The sequence below is a fragment of the Spermophilus citellus genome (genome assembly GCF_964194105.1).
Source record: "Spermophilus citellus genome assembly, chromosome: 11".
Classification (NCBI taxonomy): domain Eukaryota; kingdom Metazoa; phylum Chordata; class Mammalia; order Rodentia; family Sciuridae; genus Spermophilus; species Spermophilus citellus.
Genome location: NC_138192.1, coordinates 121,403,747 through 121,422,726, shown reverse-complemented (window position 1 = coordinate 121,422,726; position 18,980 = coordinate 121,403,747). Strand labels below are relative to the sequence as shown.

At 43.0% G+C, this 18,980-nt stretch overlaps 1 protein-coding gene across 2 annotated transcripts in view; it reads right to left on the bottom strand.

The window, feature by feature from the left end:
- SGPP2 (sphingosine-1-phosphate phosphatase 2) overlaps positions 1–18,980 on the bottom strand; it is a gene marked incomplete at its 5' end in the record, with an annotated part of 110,025 nt that overhangs the window by 49,708 nt on the left and 41,337 nt on the right. For both annotated transcript variants that reach the window (XM_081262181.1, XM_081262182.1), the window contains one exon: positions 11,877–12,035. In XM_081262181.1, coding sequence (XP_081118307.1) covers positions 11,877–12,035 — 159 coding nt within the window. The remainder of the gene's footprint in view (positions 1–11,876; positions 12,036–18,980) is intronic.

The window sequence follows — 18,980 nt, the reverse complement described above, 5'->3', positions numbered from 1 at the left end:
AGATTATAAATGTTCAAGTGACCCCCCAAAAGAGTCTTTAATGTCACTCATATTTTTATTTGGGGGGGTCTGTTCACCTCAGCTTTTAGGACAGTTTTGATTGCAAATACCTCTCTTCCACTGAATAACATTTTCTGAACCAAGATCCATCCCATGCATGATATTTATATTTTAATCTTAAAGGAGACACTCTAAAAAAGCTCTAAGCGCTGGGCATGGTGGCACACGCCAGTAATCCCAGCGGCTCAGGAGGCGGGGGCAGGAGGATTGCCAGTTCAAAGCCAGCATCAGCAAAAAGTGAGGTGCTAAGCCACTCAGTGAGACCCTGTCTCTAAATAAAAACAGGGCTGGGGATGTGGCTCGGAGGCTGAGTGCCCCGGGTTCAATCCCTGGTACAAAAAAAAAAAAAAAAAAAAAAAAAAGCTCTAAGTGGTTTCATATCTCTCACATAAAATGTCTTAACATTTACTTCTCGTGAATGTACAAACTTACTCAAAATCAGCATCTGTAAGAGGGCTAGGCACCAGGTCAACAGTCCTGAATACATCCTTTTAGGTTATGGAGACTTTTAAAATAAATTCCAGCACCTAGTTTCTGCAGCCCAGGTCCTGACAGAGCTGTAATGATTTAATCTTCTCAGTGCTGAAGACACACCCCTTTGATTGGCCTGTAGGATGAGTAGTCAAACATTCTTTGTAGATTAGTAGACTTTTAAGGAAAACATAAAACCCAGTCTTTAACATACATTCTAAGAGCTTTCCACAGTATAAATCTAGGTTTAAATTTCTGAATCCAGCTTCCAAAATGGAAAAGCCCTCAAAGAAGATTTGCCTTATTTGGAAAACTTATCCAAGTGAATGAGTTCCTGCCCTTGATTTCTTTCTTTCTTTCTTTTATTTTTTAAAAATAAATTCTAATTAAACACCCAAGATACGGTTCTTGTTGGTTACAGAAAAATGAAGACTTTCAGTCCATGTCATTGTGTCTATCTTTTGTAGCTAAATATTTTCCCCAGTCATGTAGACAAACACTGAAAATTGCTCAATCTGTCTTTCTTTCACACAGCACCTGTCTAAGCAGCCCTGACAGCTGGCAGCCACATTACAGGTGTACAGTCAATTGCAGAGTTAGTATTAAGAGTAGAGTCTCATGTTCGCCTTTGCCTGGATCTTCTATTATGGACTAATAAAAGAATTCGTCTCTCTTCTTTTACTCATTTAGCCTTTGTTTACCAGTGTGAGTTTAAAAGGAAGCAAGCCTTCTGCTGCTCACAGCGTGCTAATTCCAAGTGAGAGTGTTTTGGAAAATCTTCAGAACATCATTCCCCAGCCCCCAGAGTCAAATCACTATGTGTTCGAAAAACATTTTCAAATTGAACAAAACATTTTTTCCCTTCTGATTTTGTAGTGCCTGCGAGTGCCAGAAGAAATTTAATTTTAAAAGGAACAAAAAACATAACATCTTTTTCTAGTTAAATCTGAGCACATGCAATGCAAACAATGAATTCATATGCATGCGTGTGTACACACATTCTCTCTCTCTCTCTCTCTCTCTCTCTCTGTGAAGCTAAGAGCAAGGCTTTCGTGCTCCATTTGTGTCCAGACTAGGACATCCCTAGTCCCCAATTCTTAAAGGGAAATATATCAAGTTTTGATTCAATTATTACTTTTTAGGTTAAAAGACTGATGAGTCTTCCTAATTCCATTCCTGTTCCTTGCATATCATGAACAATAAGTCACGTCTTACTTAATATCAAACCATTCTCCGAAAAGCAGGGTACTGTGATCAAACAATGTGAAGATAGATACGGCTAGATAGAAAAGGAAATGACCCTCAAATCAACAATGAGGTAGGATTTGGGGAACTTGCTTATTTTTTCAGTTTATGTGAATGTGGTTTACTCCTTGAGAAATGAAAAATAAAATTAATTGAACATGTTTCATACACACATGAAGAGTTCCAGAGTATATTTAACATAATTAAGGGCAGAGGCTCTGCAGAGAACAAAGGTAGGAGGATTCTGGAACTAGGTAGTTATGGGATTGAATCTGACCCTAACCTTCTGCCTAACGTGACTGGTCTCATGCTTTTTCCTTTCGAGACGAATAATAGTGCCTTATACTCCATGACGCTTATAGAGGCCACAGCCTTGTGGCCAGCACACGGTCAGGATCTGCGGCGCTCAGAGGTTTACTGTCTTGAAAGCTGGCCTATGGTCCAAGTTCGTGTCAACAAGTAATCAAACAGAGCAGCACAGCAGCATGTGGCCTACATGTACGAATTTTAGAAGGCTGTTTATTCACAAGCAGCGATGCAGTGACTCCTTGCAAATTATTTATTTAAGACCCTTTACTCTGCCTCATGGAGCATGCAAATAGAGCATGCAAACTGGCCAAATGCCTGTAATCCCAGCTACTTGGGAGGCTGAGGCAGGAGGACTGCAAGATTGAGGCTAACCTTATGAGACACTGTCTCAAAAAGCAACATTTTAAACAAGACTGGAAAAAAAAAAAGTGTGTGTGGAGGATGGGAGTGTAGCTCAGTGGTAGGGTGCTTGCCTAGATGAGTGGGGCCCTGGTTCGATCCCCAGCACTGCAAAGAAAGGAAGGAAGAAAAAAAGGAAGAAAGGAAGAATGAACCTGAGCTAGCCTCAGCCTAGAAAAGAAAGAGCTGCGAGACTGAGCCTCAGACAGCAGGAGGTGGTCAGGATCACCAGGGACCAAAATGTCTGCCAAGGGAGGGCCAGTACGTCCTGAGCCAGAGTCAGGAAGCCTCAGTGTCCCGGATTCGCCCTCAGCTGGCCAAGGCCACTGCAGACACAGCACCTCCCTGCCGTTGTGTATACCCACAGACGGAAGGGCCTGGCTGGCAAGTGGTGGCGCTGGGCTCTAAGGACAGGAATCAAGGTTTCTGCCAACCGGCTAAAGAGGGCACCCCGCTGTCTCCCAGCTCTCCCACAAGAGGTTCCCCCTGGGAAGTCCTGCCTGCGTGGGTGAGAGGGGAGGAAGAGGCAAGGTGGCCGCCGTCAGGTAGGTGAGGCCAGGTTTGCCTTGTGGTTCTCAGAAACTTCCAGAGCCACGGCACATTGTGACCTCTCAGAGCCCTTAACCAGGAAGCCTGTCCCTCCCTTCCCGGAACCTGAGGGCCCTCGTTACTCACTTGAGGCTGGACAGGGTGCAGGCAGGGAAGCGGAGGACACACGGAGGCCAGAGGTCAGAGGTACGCTGACCAGAAAAATGCCCTGTCCTCACTCGAGGACCCCTCTAGGGAGGAAAGGGCCACTCTTTTCCTCTCTCCTCCTTCTTCACTTGGCTGCTTTGTGAACTAGGACAAGGAAGTGGAACTTGGGGCCAGGAAGGAGAAACCCTGGGGTCAGCCAGCAGGCAGCCCTTGGCCTCTTCAACCCTTGACCATCCTACTGGGTCCCCGGGGTGCTCTGGTTTTCCCACTAAGCACCAGAAACTTGGGACACGCTGTCCAACAAGACTCACAGGGAACTCAGAACAGAGAGCTGGAGGGAGGAAGTCTGTGACACATGGTGGCCATTCCTAGGGGCCCTTGCCATGAGACTATGATACTTGTGATGGAAGAAGTCAAGTTCAGCCATTGGAGGCATCACAGTGTGGTGGAAAGGAACAGAGCCAGGCCTGCCCCTACCTGCCATCCTCACTGGTTGTGCCTCCTTGGGAAAGTCACTTAATCTCTTTGGGTGTTGGTTTTCTCATCTGTGAAATGGGATGCTTGGCATGTAGCTCTGTAAAACAGCTGCTGTGAGAACCACAGCCCCCCCCCCCCCCGCCCCGTAGGAGTGCGGCATCACAATGGAATTGGTTGTTTCTTTAAAGAGAGAGAGTTGTTAAGATGTTATTTGAAAATGTCACCTGAAAGAAATGCCTCCAAGACCTGAAGATTAAGATTGTGTTGGGCGATGGCCCTTTTCTGGGCAACGGCAGCTCTGCTTGATCCCAGCATCCCAGTCTTAGAAGTGCTGGGAAGGGACAGCGTGAGGAGGGGGAGCAGGAGGGAAGAGGTGGCACATTTCCTGGCCACCATCATTAAAAGAGAAACATCGGAATCATTTTTCAGATAATGACAATGATGAGAAGTCCAAATGTATTTGTTCATGTGTCCAGTTTTAAGGCTTTTAAAAATCTACACTAAAACCAATACATTTTTGCTTACTGTGTTTCAAAACCAACCCAATACAGCTAGCATGACAGCCCTATGAGACCTTTGCTTAATCTTTAACTAAGGCTAAATTACAGATTCGACTTCAGAGGGACCAGGCAGAATCTCTGACACCTAATTCCATTCCATTCACTGCAGGCTAGAGAGGGTTACAATCTGGCCATTGTCTCTATGCTTAAAGACTCATTAATCTCAAGCAAGAACCAACTTAATGAGCAGGGCAATCTTTTGAAGGGACTGGTGGTAGTGGTTTAAACAGAGGATTAAGAGATAATCATATTTAAAGCTATCTTTTGGCACTGAAATTGACCCCTGTCTATGGGGTGTGAACTACAGGCACAGGGCAGACTTTCCCCCTCACCTCCCTAACCAAGTGACAAATTCCCCTGTGAGACAACCGAGTAGCAGCCTTCCCACGTCCAAAGGGCAAGCTCCATCTAGACATGTAACCACAAAGTTTACTTCTTAACCAATTTATGGGACTGTTCTATAAAATGATACCCCAAACCACAGCAGTTAGACACTATCTAGCTCATAGGCACAATTTAAATGTGAATTTTAGCCAACAGGATGGTGCTTGTAATCCCAGAGGCTCCAGAGGCTGAGGCAAGAGATGGCAAGTCCGAGGCCAGCCTGGGCAACTTAGAGAGACTTTATCTCAAAATAGAAAATAAAAGGGCTGAGGATGTAGCTAAGTGATAGAGTGACCCTGGGTTCAACCAAATGAATTAATGATTGATCGAATGATTCAATGAATGACAATTTTAGGTCTGCTTTGTACTATAGGTACAAAAATAAATAAATAAAGGGTTGGGGGAACCCATCATTTAAGCTGGAGTTCTCCAATCTAAATTAACTTATGTTGGAAGAACAGGACCGGAAGGGCCTTGCAGCTACAAAAAAAAAAAAAAAAAAAAAAAAAAAAGGAAAAAGAAATGGAATTTATATTTACCAAACAATGAAGCCTTTTCTTTTAAAAGTACTTTTTCGAGAGCCAGACATGGTGAGGTCATGCCTGAATCCCAGTGACTCCGGAGACTGAGGCAGAAAGTTTGAGGTCAGCCTCAGCAACTTTGTGAGGTCTTAAATGACTTAGGGAGACTGTCTCAAAATAATAAATAAAAAGGGCTGGGGATGTAGTTCTGTGGTAAAGTGCTCCTGGGTTCAATCACTAGGACCCAAAATAAATAAATAAATAAAATTATTTTTTCATTTTGTTGAATACAAATAGCAGCTGACCTAACAATTATTTAGCAATAGGTTTGATATGCATTTCAAACACACTGTCTGATATTGAGGAGATTCACAACGCAAGAGACAATGAGACAATAAGTCAGGCCACATTAGTACTTGGTCTACATAAGAGATGAAATATCTCTCTTTTTTGTTTTCTTTTAAAATGTCATCCTACCCAATTTTGGCTCTTTTCATTCTTCCTCCACACTCTTTGAAGTGTCGTGTAGCCCATATGATAAACACCCATGACCGTGTTACCAGCCTCCTGGGATCTCTAGCCGGGTCCTTTCATCTTAAAGCTGAGGAAACTGCTGGACAGAATCATGAAGTGCCTTGAATGAGGTTCCACTGCTAGGATCATCACTCAGGTCTCCTGATGTTCCAGAACCTGGACCACGGTGATATGGCCCTGGTTTGTCACCTATCCCCATTCCCAGAACCCCTGTTTGCACCAAGTAGAGCCAAGTTATGACTGGGCAGAGATGGATGGATGGTAAGACCTTGCTACATAACACACTGCGTCAGATTGACTGGAAATCTGAGTTAAAAGGCAGAAGTTACCAGCTGATCACAGGTGACAAAAAGACCTGAGGAGTCGATGTTGGAACATTGAACCAACCAAACCATTCACTGGTATCTATTCCTGTGAGTTTCTGCTTCTTGGATTCCCCATAAACTTAGAATGAATCGTTACCCCTCTCCCCATCTTGAATAAGTTTGGGTGGCTTGTATTTCTGGAAACTACAACACACTACATCAGCACAGGGCATCTTTTTGGACCACAACCTCAAAGCTGCTAATGGAGGTGGGAGCAACCCCATGTCCATCTGTTACAGTTTGGATGTGAGGTTTCCACCATAAGCCCAGGTGTAAGTTAATGCAAGAAGTTTCAGAGGAGAAATGATTGGGCCATGAGATCTTTCAGCCAATCTGAATTAATCCCCTGTCAGGAATTAACTGAGTGGTGACTGAAGGCAGGTAGGGTGTGGCTGGAGGAGGTGGGCATCGGAGGTGTGTGGCTTTGGGGTATATTTTTGTATCTGATCAGTGGAGAGTCTCTCTGCTTTGTGATCATCATGTGAGCCACTTCCCTCTGCCACACTCCTCCGCCATGATGTCCCGCCTCACCTCAAGTCCCTAGGAATGGAGCCGGCTGTCTATGGACTGAGACCTCTGAAACCATGAGCCCCTAAATACACTTTTCCTCTCCTAAAATTTTTCTTGTCAGGGATTTTAGTCACAGCAGCAAAAAAGCTGACTAAAACACCACTCCATCACAGACCCTCCTTGCTTCCCATCAGGGAGATAATCCAAGGCCATGAATTATTAGAAAAGAGATTTGCACTGCCTAGAAACTCTCAGAAACAACCAGGACCTTCAACATAATCAGAAAAATATGCAGCAACTCATGAGGCTGAGGCAGGAGGATCACAAGTTTGAGGCCAGCCTGGGCAACTTAGCAAGACCTGTCTTAAAGCAAAATAAAAAAGAGCTGGGGGCATAGTTCAGTGACAGAGCACCCCTGGGTTCAATCTCTAGTACCAAAAATAAATAAATAAAATGAGAATATGAAAGCTCAGAAGAAGGAGTCAAAATGTGTACTCTCACACAGATGACCAGGGGGTATTGATGCTAAATAATTTTCCTAAAAACATAACCAAGCAATATGTACCACCAGCCTTAACAATTATATCAATTCTATCCGTGGTCAATCTTTTAGGAATTGGCTTATCATTTATTTCCTAATAGATAATGTAACTTCACTTTGGGCTGGTCAAGACAAAGTTCAAAGACTTATATGTGGCTCACCCTTGTACCATCATGTAGTTTTTTTTTTTTTCCTTTTTAGTACTAGGGATTGAACCCAGAGGTGTTTTACTACTGAGCTGTATCCCCAGTCTTTTTTTTTTTTTTAACTTTGAGAAGGGGTATCACTAAGTCACTGAAGGTCTAAGTTGCCCAGGCTGGCCTTAAACTTGTGATCCTCCTGCTGCAGCCTCCCAAGTCTCTAGGATTACAGGCACGCACCACCTTCAGCATGCTCTATTTAATGTGAGTCTGGGGTTTAATCCTTTATTAAATAACTGTATTTTGATTTTAATCTACTTATCCCATTTTTTTCCTTATATCTCATCACGAATGCTATGAAATGTCTGTGAAAAGAGGCAGAATATAAATAAGTAAAATAGGATAAGAACAGAGAAAAGACTCCCAAACCTCAAAGGTCAATTGTGTCATCAATATTTTACAAAATAGAGAATAACTGTATTTGGCAAATGGCGAGTGAGACTGCTTCATGTTACAAAGTTGGGCACCACCCAGTTACAAGGGAATCGCCTCTGACCTTTTTAGGGTGCATCAGTTTAGCTGGAAGCCCTTTCTTTTTCCTTTTCCTTTTGTGATGGGACTGTCGCCAAGCCAAAATAGAAGTCAAGAACTCAGCCAAGACTCATCTTCTAAAGCCCCATCTACTTCTCCTTCTGGGAATTCTCACCCGGTGACTCACTCAAGGGCTTTTCCTGTCCTGATGTCTGAGATTCTTTTGAGTCCAGACAGGACTCAGAATGACTTGACTGATATCTTTCAGCTAATTGAACAAAAGTTTGTCCAAATGTCCTGGGCTGAAATGCATCTGGCTTATCAAGAAAGGCACACAAAAGACACCTGAGTGGAACCCAGGGCTGTGCCATAAACACAACCAAAGCAAGGGAAGAGGTGAGTTGTTTTAACACATCAAGCCCCAAAGCATTAACATCTTAAAAAAGAAAAGACAGAGAATGCTCTTCACTTTGAACACTTACTTGTGTTAGGGGGAAAAATGGGGTCCCTACGAGGCTTAGGAGGCCCAGGGCAGGATCAAACCCACTTTGCCATTTAAACCAGTTCAATCCTGGGCAAGTAACTAACTTATCCTTACTATATTTCAATTTCATGACCTATAAAATGGGCTGTTAAGAACTATTTCTCAGGATTGCTGGTAGGATTAAGTGAGGTAAAATATGTAAAGCACTATTACAGTGAGAGAGCTATAATATATATACACACATATATATACATATGTACATATATATATATATAATATCACCTTTATATATACTTACATTTATAAATTCAAATATATGTGTATCACCTTCATATTCTTACATATATTATATATTTATATATGATTTTCTGTTATTTGAAGTATTAGTGTCCCAATCTATAAAATGATACTTACTTATTGAATGAAATTCAAATAAGACAAATGATGCTGAAAATAAAGGATATATAATAGGAGGCCAGAACAATTATGATTGTGAAGACAGCAGTTAACACAACCATAAATTATGCTTAGCTACTTCAGACAGTATGAGTCACCTCTAATGGAACAAATGATTTTTAAAAGCACAAGACAGCGACTGAATTAACAGACAGTTTGGTCTGGCGCTCCTGAACGAGCAGCTGCCTTCCAGGGCATTTTGGATGAGATGTTACAAAACATGAAGTTCTCCTCTAAGGAACTGACATCGCTCCACTCCTTGAAGAGGCTGTCACTAATTTAGGAATGAAAGTCCCTTATACGAAAGAGGATGCCACAGCAGGAAGCTGACTTCCCTGGTTGGCTCAAGTTCCAGAAAACCTCACCGGGCTCCACCCCACACCCCCAATCCCTAATCACAGAGATTTCCCTTCCTTTCTCCACTTTGCTGTGACATCTAGCTGACCACACAGAGTCATGATAGAACTTTCACCACGGGTGCTCGCGGACTAGGTCACACACTCACTTCAAACATCAGGTAACGGGCGGTCGGACTCAGGACAATGTGCTGCTCAAAGGTTGCACCTACCTTTCTCTGACAAAGATTTTGATTCCTCCTTTCTGACAGATAACTGAGTCATTCTGTCTCAAGAGACACACTGACCACTTTGACATGAGGAGTCCAAAGTGTAAAATATCCACTAGCAATGACGAGCCCCAACCACAGCCTCCCATCAAACCTGAAGGCCTCCCAGCCCCTTGGGGGCAGTGTTTCCACCCTCAGTGGGGGAAATAGACACCAGTGAACCGACCACACACTTGACAAGATGTTGCTGGGTTATTAAAGGTACTCTATAGCATCTGCCCCACTTCAACACTATGAAATTTTGGGGGAAAAAAAGTGTGTGTGTGTGTGTGTGTGTGTGTGTGTGTATGTGTGTGTGTGTGTGTGTGTGTGCACGCCAGAAAAATAAACAAGATTCAAGCATCAAGGGTTTTTCCATGGGTTTGCAGATCTTAAAGCTAGAAGAAAGGCTCGCTGCTGCTTCTATCTCTTACCCAAAACTCAGTTATCTGGCAGACCCAGAAGGGGGCTTCAGAAGGGGTGAGGGGCATCTGGACCAAAGTCCCCTCCGTGACCTGTTAAGATGCATGTGCTGTCGCAGATTCTTTGGTCATGCTTTTAGAATTCAAAAGCTATAGCTCGTGGCCAGGCAAGAAGCAGGGATGAGGGAAGGAAGGAATGGCCTGTAGTTTTAGAGAGAAAAGGATAAAAGAGGAAGAATGTGGGTACAAATGATCAGAAGTGTCCAACTGAGTGGTCCCGTAGATGGAGAGGCTTCACAACAGGGTTTCTGCATTTGGTCTTTGAGAATTCTTTGTTTAGTTGGCATATGCTTTAAAAATGTAAGCCTACACTGAGAAAGGGAGACATTTGAGGAAAAACAGAAGGATCCAGCAACCCTGGGCTCATGTCTCCTGGCAGCCACAGGTGGAGCCCAGGAGTTTCTGCTCCCTAGTGCCCCCAGGTGGCCATGGGGTGAATGACTCACACAGAGGACCACCCTCCACAACCCTCACCCCTGCCCAGGAGGACAGTTTTTCTTCTCTTGTCCCCAGAGCACTTTAATTTATGTCCTTGATCAAGTCCACTCTACTTGTTCTACAAAGGAGAAAAAGCCCAGAGTGGGAAGTCATTTGTAGTTCACACAGCATCTCCTGTACACCCAGTTAAGTACTTCTAATCTTCTTCTGGGGGCATAATCTTGAGTCAGGGAACCCACTAAAGCTTCCTCTGCCAGCTAAGCAAACTTGGATCCTAGAATTAGTTGATGGTTGACTCCTTTGCCTTCTGGGACTAGTCACTGTGTTTTCCTGCACAAATAGCAGCTTGTAACTGCTCCCGCATGGCAGGCCTGAGCTCAGTGCGCTCTCGGCACCTTCACAAGGCACATTACTAACTCCCTTTGACAGAGCAGGATGGTAAGGCTCAGGACAAGGGGACACAGATATGACCTAACTGCATCTGATGGCAGACCTGCCGGACTCCAAAGCCTGTGCATCTGTAGTTGTTGCCTTGTTGCCTCATACTACCCACAATCCACTAGTTAAACAGCAACCAGAACTCAGACAGGTGGGTGGCATCACCTGCAATCTCAGCCAATCAGGAGGCTGAGCAGAAGCATGGCAAGTTTGAGGCCAGCCTGGGCAACCTAGTAAGACCCAGTCTCAAAGTGAAAATAAAAGGAATTGGGGATGTGGCTCAGTGACAAGAGTATTCACCTAGCATACAAGAGACCCTGGGTTCCATTCCCCTACAAAAACATCAGAACTCAATGGGTTCTGAACAAACTTAAATGACAGGTCCACCCCTTTCCTGGACCTGCCATGGGGTTTGTGCATGGCAGCAGCCCCACTGCACTAGAAGTTCCCTCTAGGAAGATACCTGCCTTGCCTGTTTGGCGGACTACTGCCTGGAGTTGTCGGTCAACAGCTTCTAATTCTAGAGTTTGATCAAATTTTACTAAAGTGCCTATTTTTTGTTGTTTGTTTTTTCAGTTCTTGCAATCTGTGTTCATTTTTATTTTTTAAAATGCCTCTTAGGAGGGTACGTTCCGTACCCACTGTGAGTTCTTAGAAAGGTCCTTTATTCTGGGCTCATCACTTCTCCCTTCTAGTTTTATTTAACTGTGGGGAGGTAGACATCAAAGTGCATGAAATCACTTGGTTGGTTTTGTTTCTACAAACAAAACAAGTTGCTCTTAGATTTGCTTTCTCCAAATTAGACAACAAAATTCTACTCTAAAGGGTCAGGAAGAAATAAAAAAATATAAAGAACATATGGACAAGCTAGGTGCAGTGGTGCACGCCTGTAATACCAGCTGCTCGGGAGGCTGGGGTAGGAGGAGCGCACGTTCAAGGCCAGCTGGAACAACTTAGAAAGATGCTGTCTCAAAAAAATAAAAGGGGCTCGAGATGTAGTTCAGTGGTGGGTGTCTCTGGGTTTGGTCTTCAGTACTGGGGGGAGGGGATAAAGGTCATATATGCCAAGTACTTGAATAACGAAAGCAGACGGTTATCTTAGAAGTAACAATGATTAGTAAGTAATAATACTACTTATGGGTGAGGGACGTAGCTCAGTAGTAGAGTGGTTGCCCAGCATGCATGAGACCCTGGGTTCCATCCCCAGAATACGACCACGAATAGTACTTACAACCCATATCATGACCAGTCTTTTGGATAAGTAAGGATCAATATTCCAGTGTGTGAATGGAAGAAACGTGATGTAGAACACTTCTTGACCCAAAGCAGCCGAAAATCGGAAGAGGTAATAGTAGAAGTAGTTCTTCACGATGTACTTCTGTACATAAGCCTAGAAGAGAAAAGTTGGAAGAGTGTGAGTTCATGTATGTCACCATCAGCAGGCCTTGATCTCCAAGGTGCTGCTCCTCTCTGGTCATGTCATTGTGGTGTGCTTGGTGTCTGCATTGCCATTAAACACCTGTGGATCCCAGTTTGTCCACACAAACATACAAGACATTGGTTCTTCATCAACCTATGTGAGTGACATCAAAGACAGAAGGACTAGGAGAAGACTCAGAAAAGGCCTGGTCTTGTTTGTGTGTATACAGAAGGCCTGAAGCTTGGGGGTAGTCATCTGTGTTTGAGCACCAGATGGGTTCCTGACTGTGGTGGGCAGAATACAAACACGTGCATACCCTAACTCCGAGAACCTGTGAATGTGCCACCCCTCACCCAGGAAAAGGGACTTTGCAAATATCATTAAATTGATGACTTTGAGATTCAGAGATCATGAATATCTGGGGGCTCAATGAAATCACAAAGATCCTTAATAAGGTAGAAAAAGGAGGCAGAAATGACAGTGTCAAGAGCCATTTGAAGATACAACACCGATGGTGTTATCAATGGAGGAAGGGATCTTGGGTCAAGGAGTGTAAGTGGTCCCTCAAAGCTTCAAAAAGCAAAGAAACAGACTCTCCCCTTGGGTTTTTCCAAGGAAAGCAGCCCTGATTTCACCTCTATTTTAGCCAAATAAATCCATTTTATGCTTCTGACTTCCAGAACTTTAAAGAGAATAAATTTGTGTTGTTTTATTCACTAAGTTGGTGGCAACTTGTTACAGCAGCAGTACATATCTAATACACAGGCTGGAGAAAAATCACTTGCTTCTGAACTTTAGTTCACCTTTTAAATGGGACTAAAAGAGACAACCCAGCCCAGCAATGTTGTGAGAAACACAGCAACACATGGGGTCTGTTGACACACACTCATTTCCATTGTATCTTCCTTCCCTCTTGCCCTGTTAAGGGGTGGGGGTGGTTGGGAAGACTTGGAGTTAAAACAGGAATAAGCAATCTATTTAAAACTGGTGAAGACTTTTATAAGATAGCTATATTAAATAAGTTAAAAACAAAAACATCGAGACCCTGTTGAACGAATCCGAAGAGTAGAATTTTAGTGTAACTGAGAGCCGACATACACAGCCAGGTACTTCGTAAAAACCAAATCAAAGTGAAATCCAACACTGGAAGTGGGGAGAGGAAAAGAAACAGCGCTGCAGCAGGCGACTTGGGAAAGACCTTGTGGGTCTGGATTTTTAGCACCTGTGCTGGGTGCTAAGAATACTCAGAACGGACAGGGACAATCCAAGTTCTTATCTGGTGTGGGGCCTCTATACTATGAGGCAATAAAAATTGAGGAGACCAATATTGTGTTTGAGCCCTTGAAAAATGCCAACAGTACTATTATATTTGAGAGATGAAAAAAGATGACCTTGGCTAGGCATGGTGGTGCACATTTGGAATCCCAGGTAGTCTGGAGGCTGAGGCAGGAGGATTACAAATTCCAGGCCAGCCTGGGAAACTTAGTTACCCTGTCTTAAATAAAAAGAGGCTGGGGAAGTAGTTGAGTGGTAGAGAGACTCCAAATTCAGTCCCAGTGCTGGGAAAAAAAAATGCTCCTGGAAATTGTCAGGATATGACTGTTCTCAATCCTACTGGCTGCCTACCAAGTCTGCATTCCTCTCCTTTTTCTCCCTAAGAGGTTCCTGACTGTATTCCAGCTTCTCTGTCTCCCCTACAGAGAGCCCTGAGGTGCAGGGGAAGGTCCACACTGCCCTGTGCTCCAGAAATGGATCTGGATTCCTCTAAACCTGTCATGGTGCCTTTGAGAATTTCAGCCTTCAGCCAAGCAGCATGCCCCCTTATAACTTGTGCTCACACTGACAGGTAATTGTTGGGGGCGGGGCGGGGGTGTGTGTCTCTCATTGGGAACAAAATGTACTTTGAAATGAGTTCAGATTAGAGATAATAGCAATAGATCAACCCTAAATAGGGATAATAATGCACAAATTGAATCCAACAAAGAAGTGCTAAAATAAGGCTGGAATTGCAAAACAAGAACCAGGGATTGTAACAAATACATAGTGACAAATGCCTCTCTCCCTCTAGAGGGGTCTGTTTTATAAACATACACCCAACTGGCCTGACCTTGACAAAACCCTGCCCCTTTTTACATAGAGGTTACATATTTTATCCCCCAGCTACCAAGTACACTTGGTAATCTGTCCTGCTTTGAAGATTTACAAGGAAACATTTTGCCAAATTCTAACAAGGGTCAAATCCTTCCTCAGTGTCATTTCATGGTATCTGAGTGTTATGTGACATCATAAAAGCTCAATGACAATAATTTCCCTCCTCTAGGGATGATTGAGACCAAGTTCAGCAGCTGCTTTACTCTCTCATATTACTAATTAGTATCTTTAGACATGATTTTTTATAATCTCTCAGGGATTCTCTTTCAGAGATTTAAATATATGCATGTGTGTGTGTGTGTGTGTGTGTGTATTATTTGTATTTCCTTAATTGCTAAAGATGTTAAACTTTTTTCATGTATTTGTTGGCCATTTGTATATATATATGTGTGTGCGTGTGTGTGCGTGTGTATATACATACATATATATGTATATGTGTATCTATAGAGAGAGATAGAATGTACATACTTATATTCTAGTCCAGGGGTTGGTTCAAATTTATTTATTCTCATATTTTATTGAGGCATTATAATTGCACACAGTGGACGAACTCACTGTTCTGTATTTGTGCATGTGCATAATACAGCAATATAATTTAGTCAATAATGTTTCCCAGTATTTACCTTTCCCAATCCCGACCCTCCCAATGGTTACTTTCCTCTCCTCTGCTGATCTCTTTTCAATTTTCATGAGACCCCTGCTCCCCACAACTTTCTTTTCCCTTTTCTTCTCTGTCTTCCTTACATGACAGAAAACATATGACTCCTGATTTTCTGAGTTTGGCTTATTTCACTTAATGTAAGTTTCTCAACTTCCAACTATTTTCCTGCAAATGACATACCTTTATTCTTCTTTATGGCCGAATAAAACTCTATTGTACACACACCCCCTTTTCTGTATCCATTCATCCATTGACAGACACCTACACTGATTTTATAGTTTGGCTATGGTGAATTATGCTGCTATAAACATGATGCATGCATCACTGGAGTACGATGACCAACTCTTTAGGGTAAACACCGAGGGAGTGGTATAGCTGGGTCATCTGGTGGTTCCATTCCTAGTCTTTTAGGAACCTACATACTGATTTCCACAGTGGCTGTACTAATTTACAATCCCACCAACAATGTGAAAGTCTCCCTTTTTCTCTACATCCTCCCGAATTTATTATTGTTTGTATTTTTGATGGCTCCATTCTAAATAGAGAGAGATGAAATCTCTGTGTAGTTTTGATTTGTACTTCCTTTTTTTTGGATTCCAATTTAATTTATTTTTTAAATACAAATAAACCTTAGTTATCTGAGATACCTCCATATCATATTAGAAAAAGTCAACTCTGCTCTGTGTTACTGTGTATGTATTTCCTTAATTGCTAAACATATTGAACATTTTTTAATGTATTTGCTGGCCATTTGTATCTCTTCTTTTGAGAATTGTGTGTTTAGTTCATTTATTCATTTATTAATTGGATCATTTTGTGTTCTTTTTGATTTCTGAATATTAATCCTCTGTTACATGAGTAGCTTAGCGTAGACTTTCTTCTATTCCATGGGTTCTGTCTTCACGGGAATTAGTATTTTTAAGACTTAAATATTCTCTAAATCTTCTTAGGGACAGAGGAGCCAAGGTGAAATTTAAAATAGGGCATGTGCCCAATGTGGTAGTGCATGCCTGTAATCCCAGCAACTCAGGAGAATGAGTCAGTAGGATCCCAAGTTCAAGACCAGCCTCAGCAACTTAGTGAGGCCCTATCTCAAAACAAAAAACCAAGGGATGTGGCTGAGTTGGTTTAGTCCCTGGTACTGAAAAAATTAAAAATAAACAATATGAGCTTGTATACAGGGCACTCAAAAGATTTCTTAATAATTTCTCTCTATACATTATTAAATAGCTCGAGAGCCAAAATTTACTACCAAATTCTTAGGGGTTATATGTACCTGAGTAAAGCAAGTACTTGCCTTTTCAGACAAAGAATCCTGAGTTTTCTTTGTAGGAAATCTCATTTTATAGAACTTCAGTGTAGCTTAGGAAATAAAAGGAATTTCATTTATGGAGCATGTGTTGGTCTTGTTGAAAATAGTTAGAGAAAGAAGAGTTTTGTTTGGTGTTATGATTTGGACCTGGAATGTTCCCCAAGGCTCATATGTGAAGGTTTGCTCCCCCTCTGTGTCCAGAGGTGGGGCTTTGGGGAGGTGATGGGTCATGAGGGCTGTGACCTCATCCATGGATTTTCTATCGATAGGTTCATAATTTAATGGACTTTGGAAGGTGGTGGAAACTTCAGAAGATGGGAGCTAGTTGGAGGGAGCAGGTTACTGGGGCTGTATTCTGGAAGGGTGTATCTTGTCCCTGGTCCCTTCCTCTGTCTCTGTTTCTCTCTGTGTGTTTTCTGGCTGCATGGGGTAAGCAGCTTTGATCAGCTACCCCCTATTGTCAGGATGCTGTGCTTCATCACAGGCCCAGCTGGCCATGGAACCAGCTGACCATGATTGAAGCCTCTGAAACCATGAGCCAAAATAAATCTTTCCTTGTTTAAGTTGATTTCTTCAGGTATTTTGTCACAGTGATTGAAACTGATCAACCCACAGGGGTCAGAAATGGAAATGATGGGTGAAGTGGAGTGGTGGAGAGGAGAGGGGTAACAGTGGAGAGAAAGGAATCCTAGCTGGCCACACACAAGAGGTTGATGGCTGAGGTTCTGAGGTGATAGGTGATAAGAACAGAGGCTCAGGTGATAAGGACTAGCAGCTAATCTTTTAGACAGCAAAATAGGAAAACAACATCATTTAGTGGGCGGGGGAAGGGAATCCCCTCTTAGAAATAAAATGCTTTGAGCTGGGTGCAGTGGGACACACTTGTAGTCCCAGCTACTCAGGAGGCTGAGGCAGGAGGTTCACAAGTTTGAGGCCAGTCTGGGTAACATAGCTACCTTGTCCTACCCCCTCCACAAAAAAGTGTTAGGTATGTAGCTCATTTGTAGAGCACCCCCAGATTAATATTCAGGAACACACACACACACACACACACACACGCACACAATTCAGAGGCTCATCCTTTCTGTATGACTTCTGTGCTGTGATTCCCCCTCCCACACTTCAATAAATTTATAACGCCTTTTCCTGCTGTTACAGAAATGCATCTTAGTATGCATATCATCTGTCACACAGCCAGATGAAGAAGTGTCTGGTAATCAAGGGATAATAAAATGAAAATCACCCACCCATCCATCATTACTGACTACAAAATGTCACTGATAATGTCTTCAGTGGATCTGATTTATTGGTTTCTTTTCCTAAAATAAATAAATAAATAAAAGTGTTTTCACAGAGTTTTTTGTGCCTTCAGAAATCCCTGGAATCCATCTTTCCATTTTGGTCATAGATTCTTCAAATGCACATTCTTCTAAGTTGGGGTTTTCCGTTTTTTAACTATTCAGAAGGAAGAAAGCTGCTGTGTGTGTGTGTGTGTGTGTGTGTGTGTGTGTGTGTGTGTTAGTTACTGGGATCAACACCAGGGACACTGAACTCCATCTCTCCCTCCTGGATCTCTGGGGTGACAGGCCTGCATGGCTTTTCCGGGGTTGCAGTTTGCAGCTAGCCGAGTGTGGGTGTTCTCTTCAAGGCTGCCTTCGATGTATAAATGACAAGGAAAGTTGCCTGAGTGGTGTAAGAGGTGACCACAGAGGAGCTATGACGTCTTGACCAGCCCTGCCATGAACACCTGAACAGTGCTTTGTTTTCTAAATACACCAAGGTGTCCGAAATGCAAAGGGGAGGACACACGCCCAGGGCAGCAGCCTGGACATAACAAGGGCAGGCAGCAGAGGAGCAAAGCCGGGCAGACTTGGCTGCTGGCCCAGCTTTTGAGCTTTCAAAGGGTGAATACAAGAAACAGCTTTTAGTCAAAACAATGTGTGACCTTGGGGAAGTCAATTTGCCTTTCTAAACCTCCAGGGACTCAACTGCAAAGAACACAAAGGATACAGTGGGATTACCTCACTTTTGTTCAGTTGCTTTAGTTTTTTCTTTTTGTTTTTTTTTTTTTGGTTTTTCTTTTGGGGGGTGGCTCTACCAAGGAGCCATGCCCCCAACTCTCAGTCACCTGTTTTTTCTTTGAGGCACTGGGGATTGAACCCAGGGGCACTTTTACCACTGACACTGAGCAATATCCACAGCCCATTTAATTTTTTTGTTTTGTTTTGAGCCAAGGTATCTCCAAGTTGCAGAGGCTGACCTTGAACTTGTGATCCACCGACCTCAGTCTCCCAAATTGCCGGGATTATAGGCATGTGCCACTGTGTCTGGCTCCCTCAATTGATTTTTACTGTATGATTTAAGGGGGAAACAATAACAGGAGAAATCTCATCAAAGAACATGTTGCCCAGTGTCTGTGATATAATAAGATTGCAAGTCTGTCCTAACGGGTTGAAAGTGAGTAGGCAGGAGGAGCGCTCGGGCTGGGCTCCCCACCTTTGCAACAGTGTTCTCTGCAGCATCCCTGAGAGCACTTCACTGAAGAGCTTCACAACCACTGACCTTGATCTCTTCCAGATCCCCGATATCACCTTCATGTAATTAACTTGGGCCTTGAGGACCTGGGCTACAGTTATTTCAACCTTGAGGTCTTTAAGGGGTTTGATAAATTCTGGATCAATGTCATTGCAAGGTCATATTCCTCTTCCCCACTTTTTTTCACATTATAGTTACAAAGGTAAGTTTTCTTCTAAAGGTCAAGGCCAAGATACTCCACTATCTCAACAGAGCA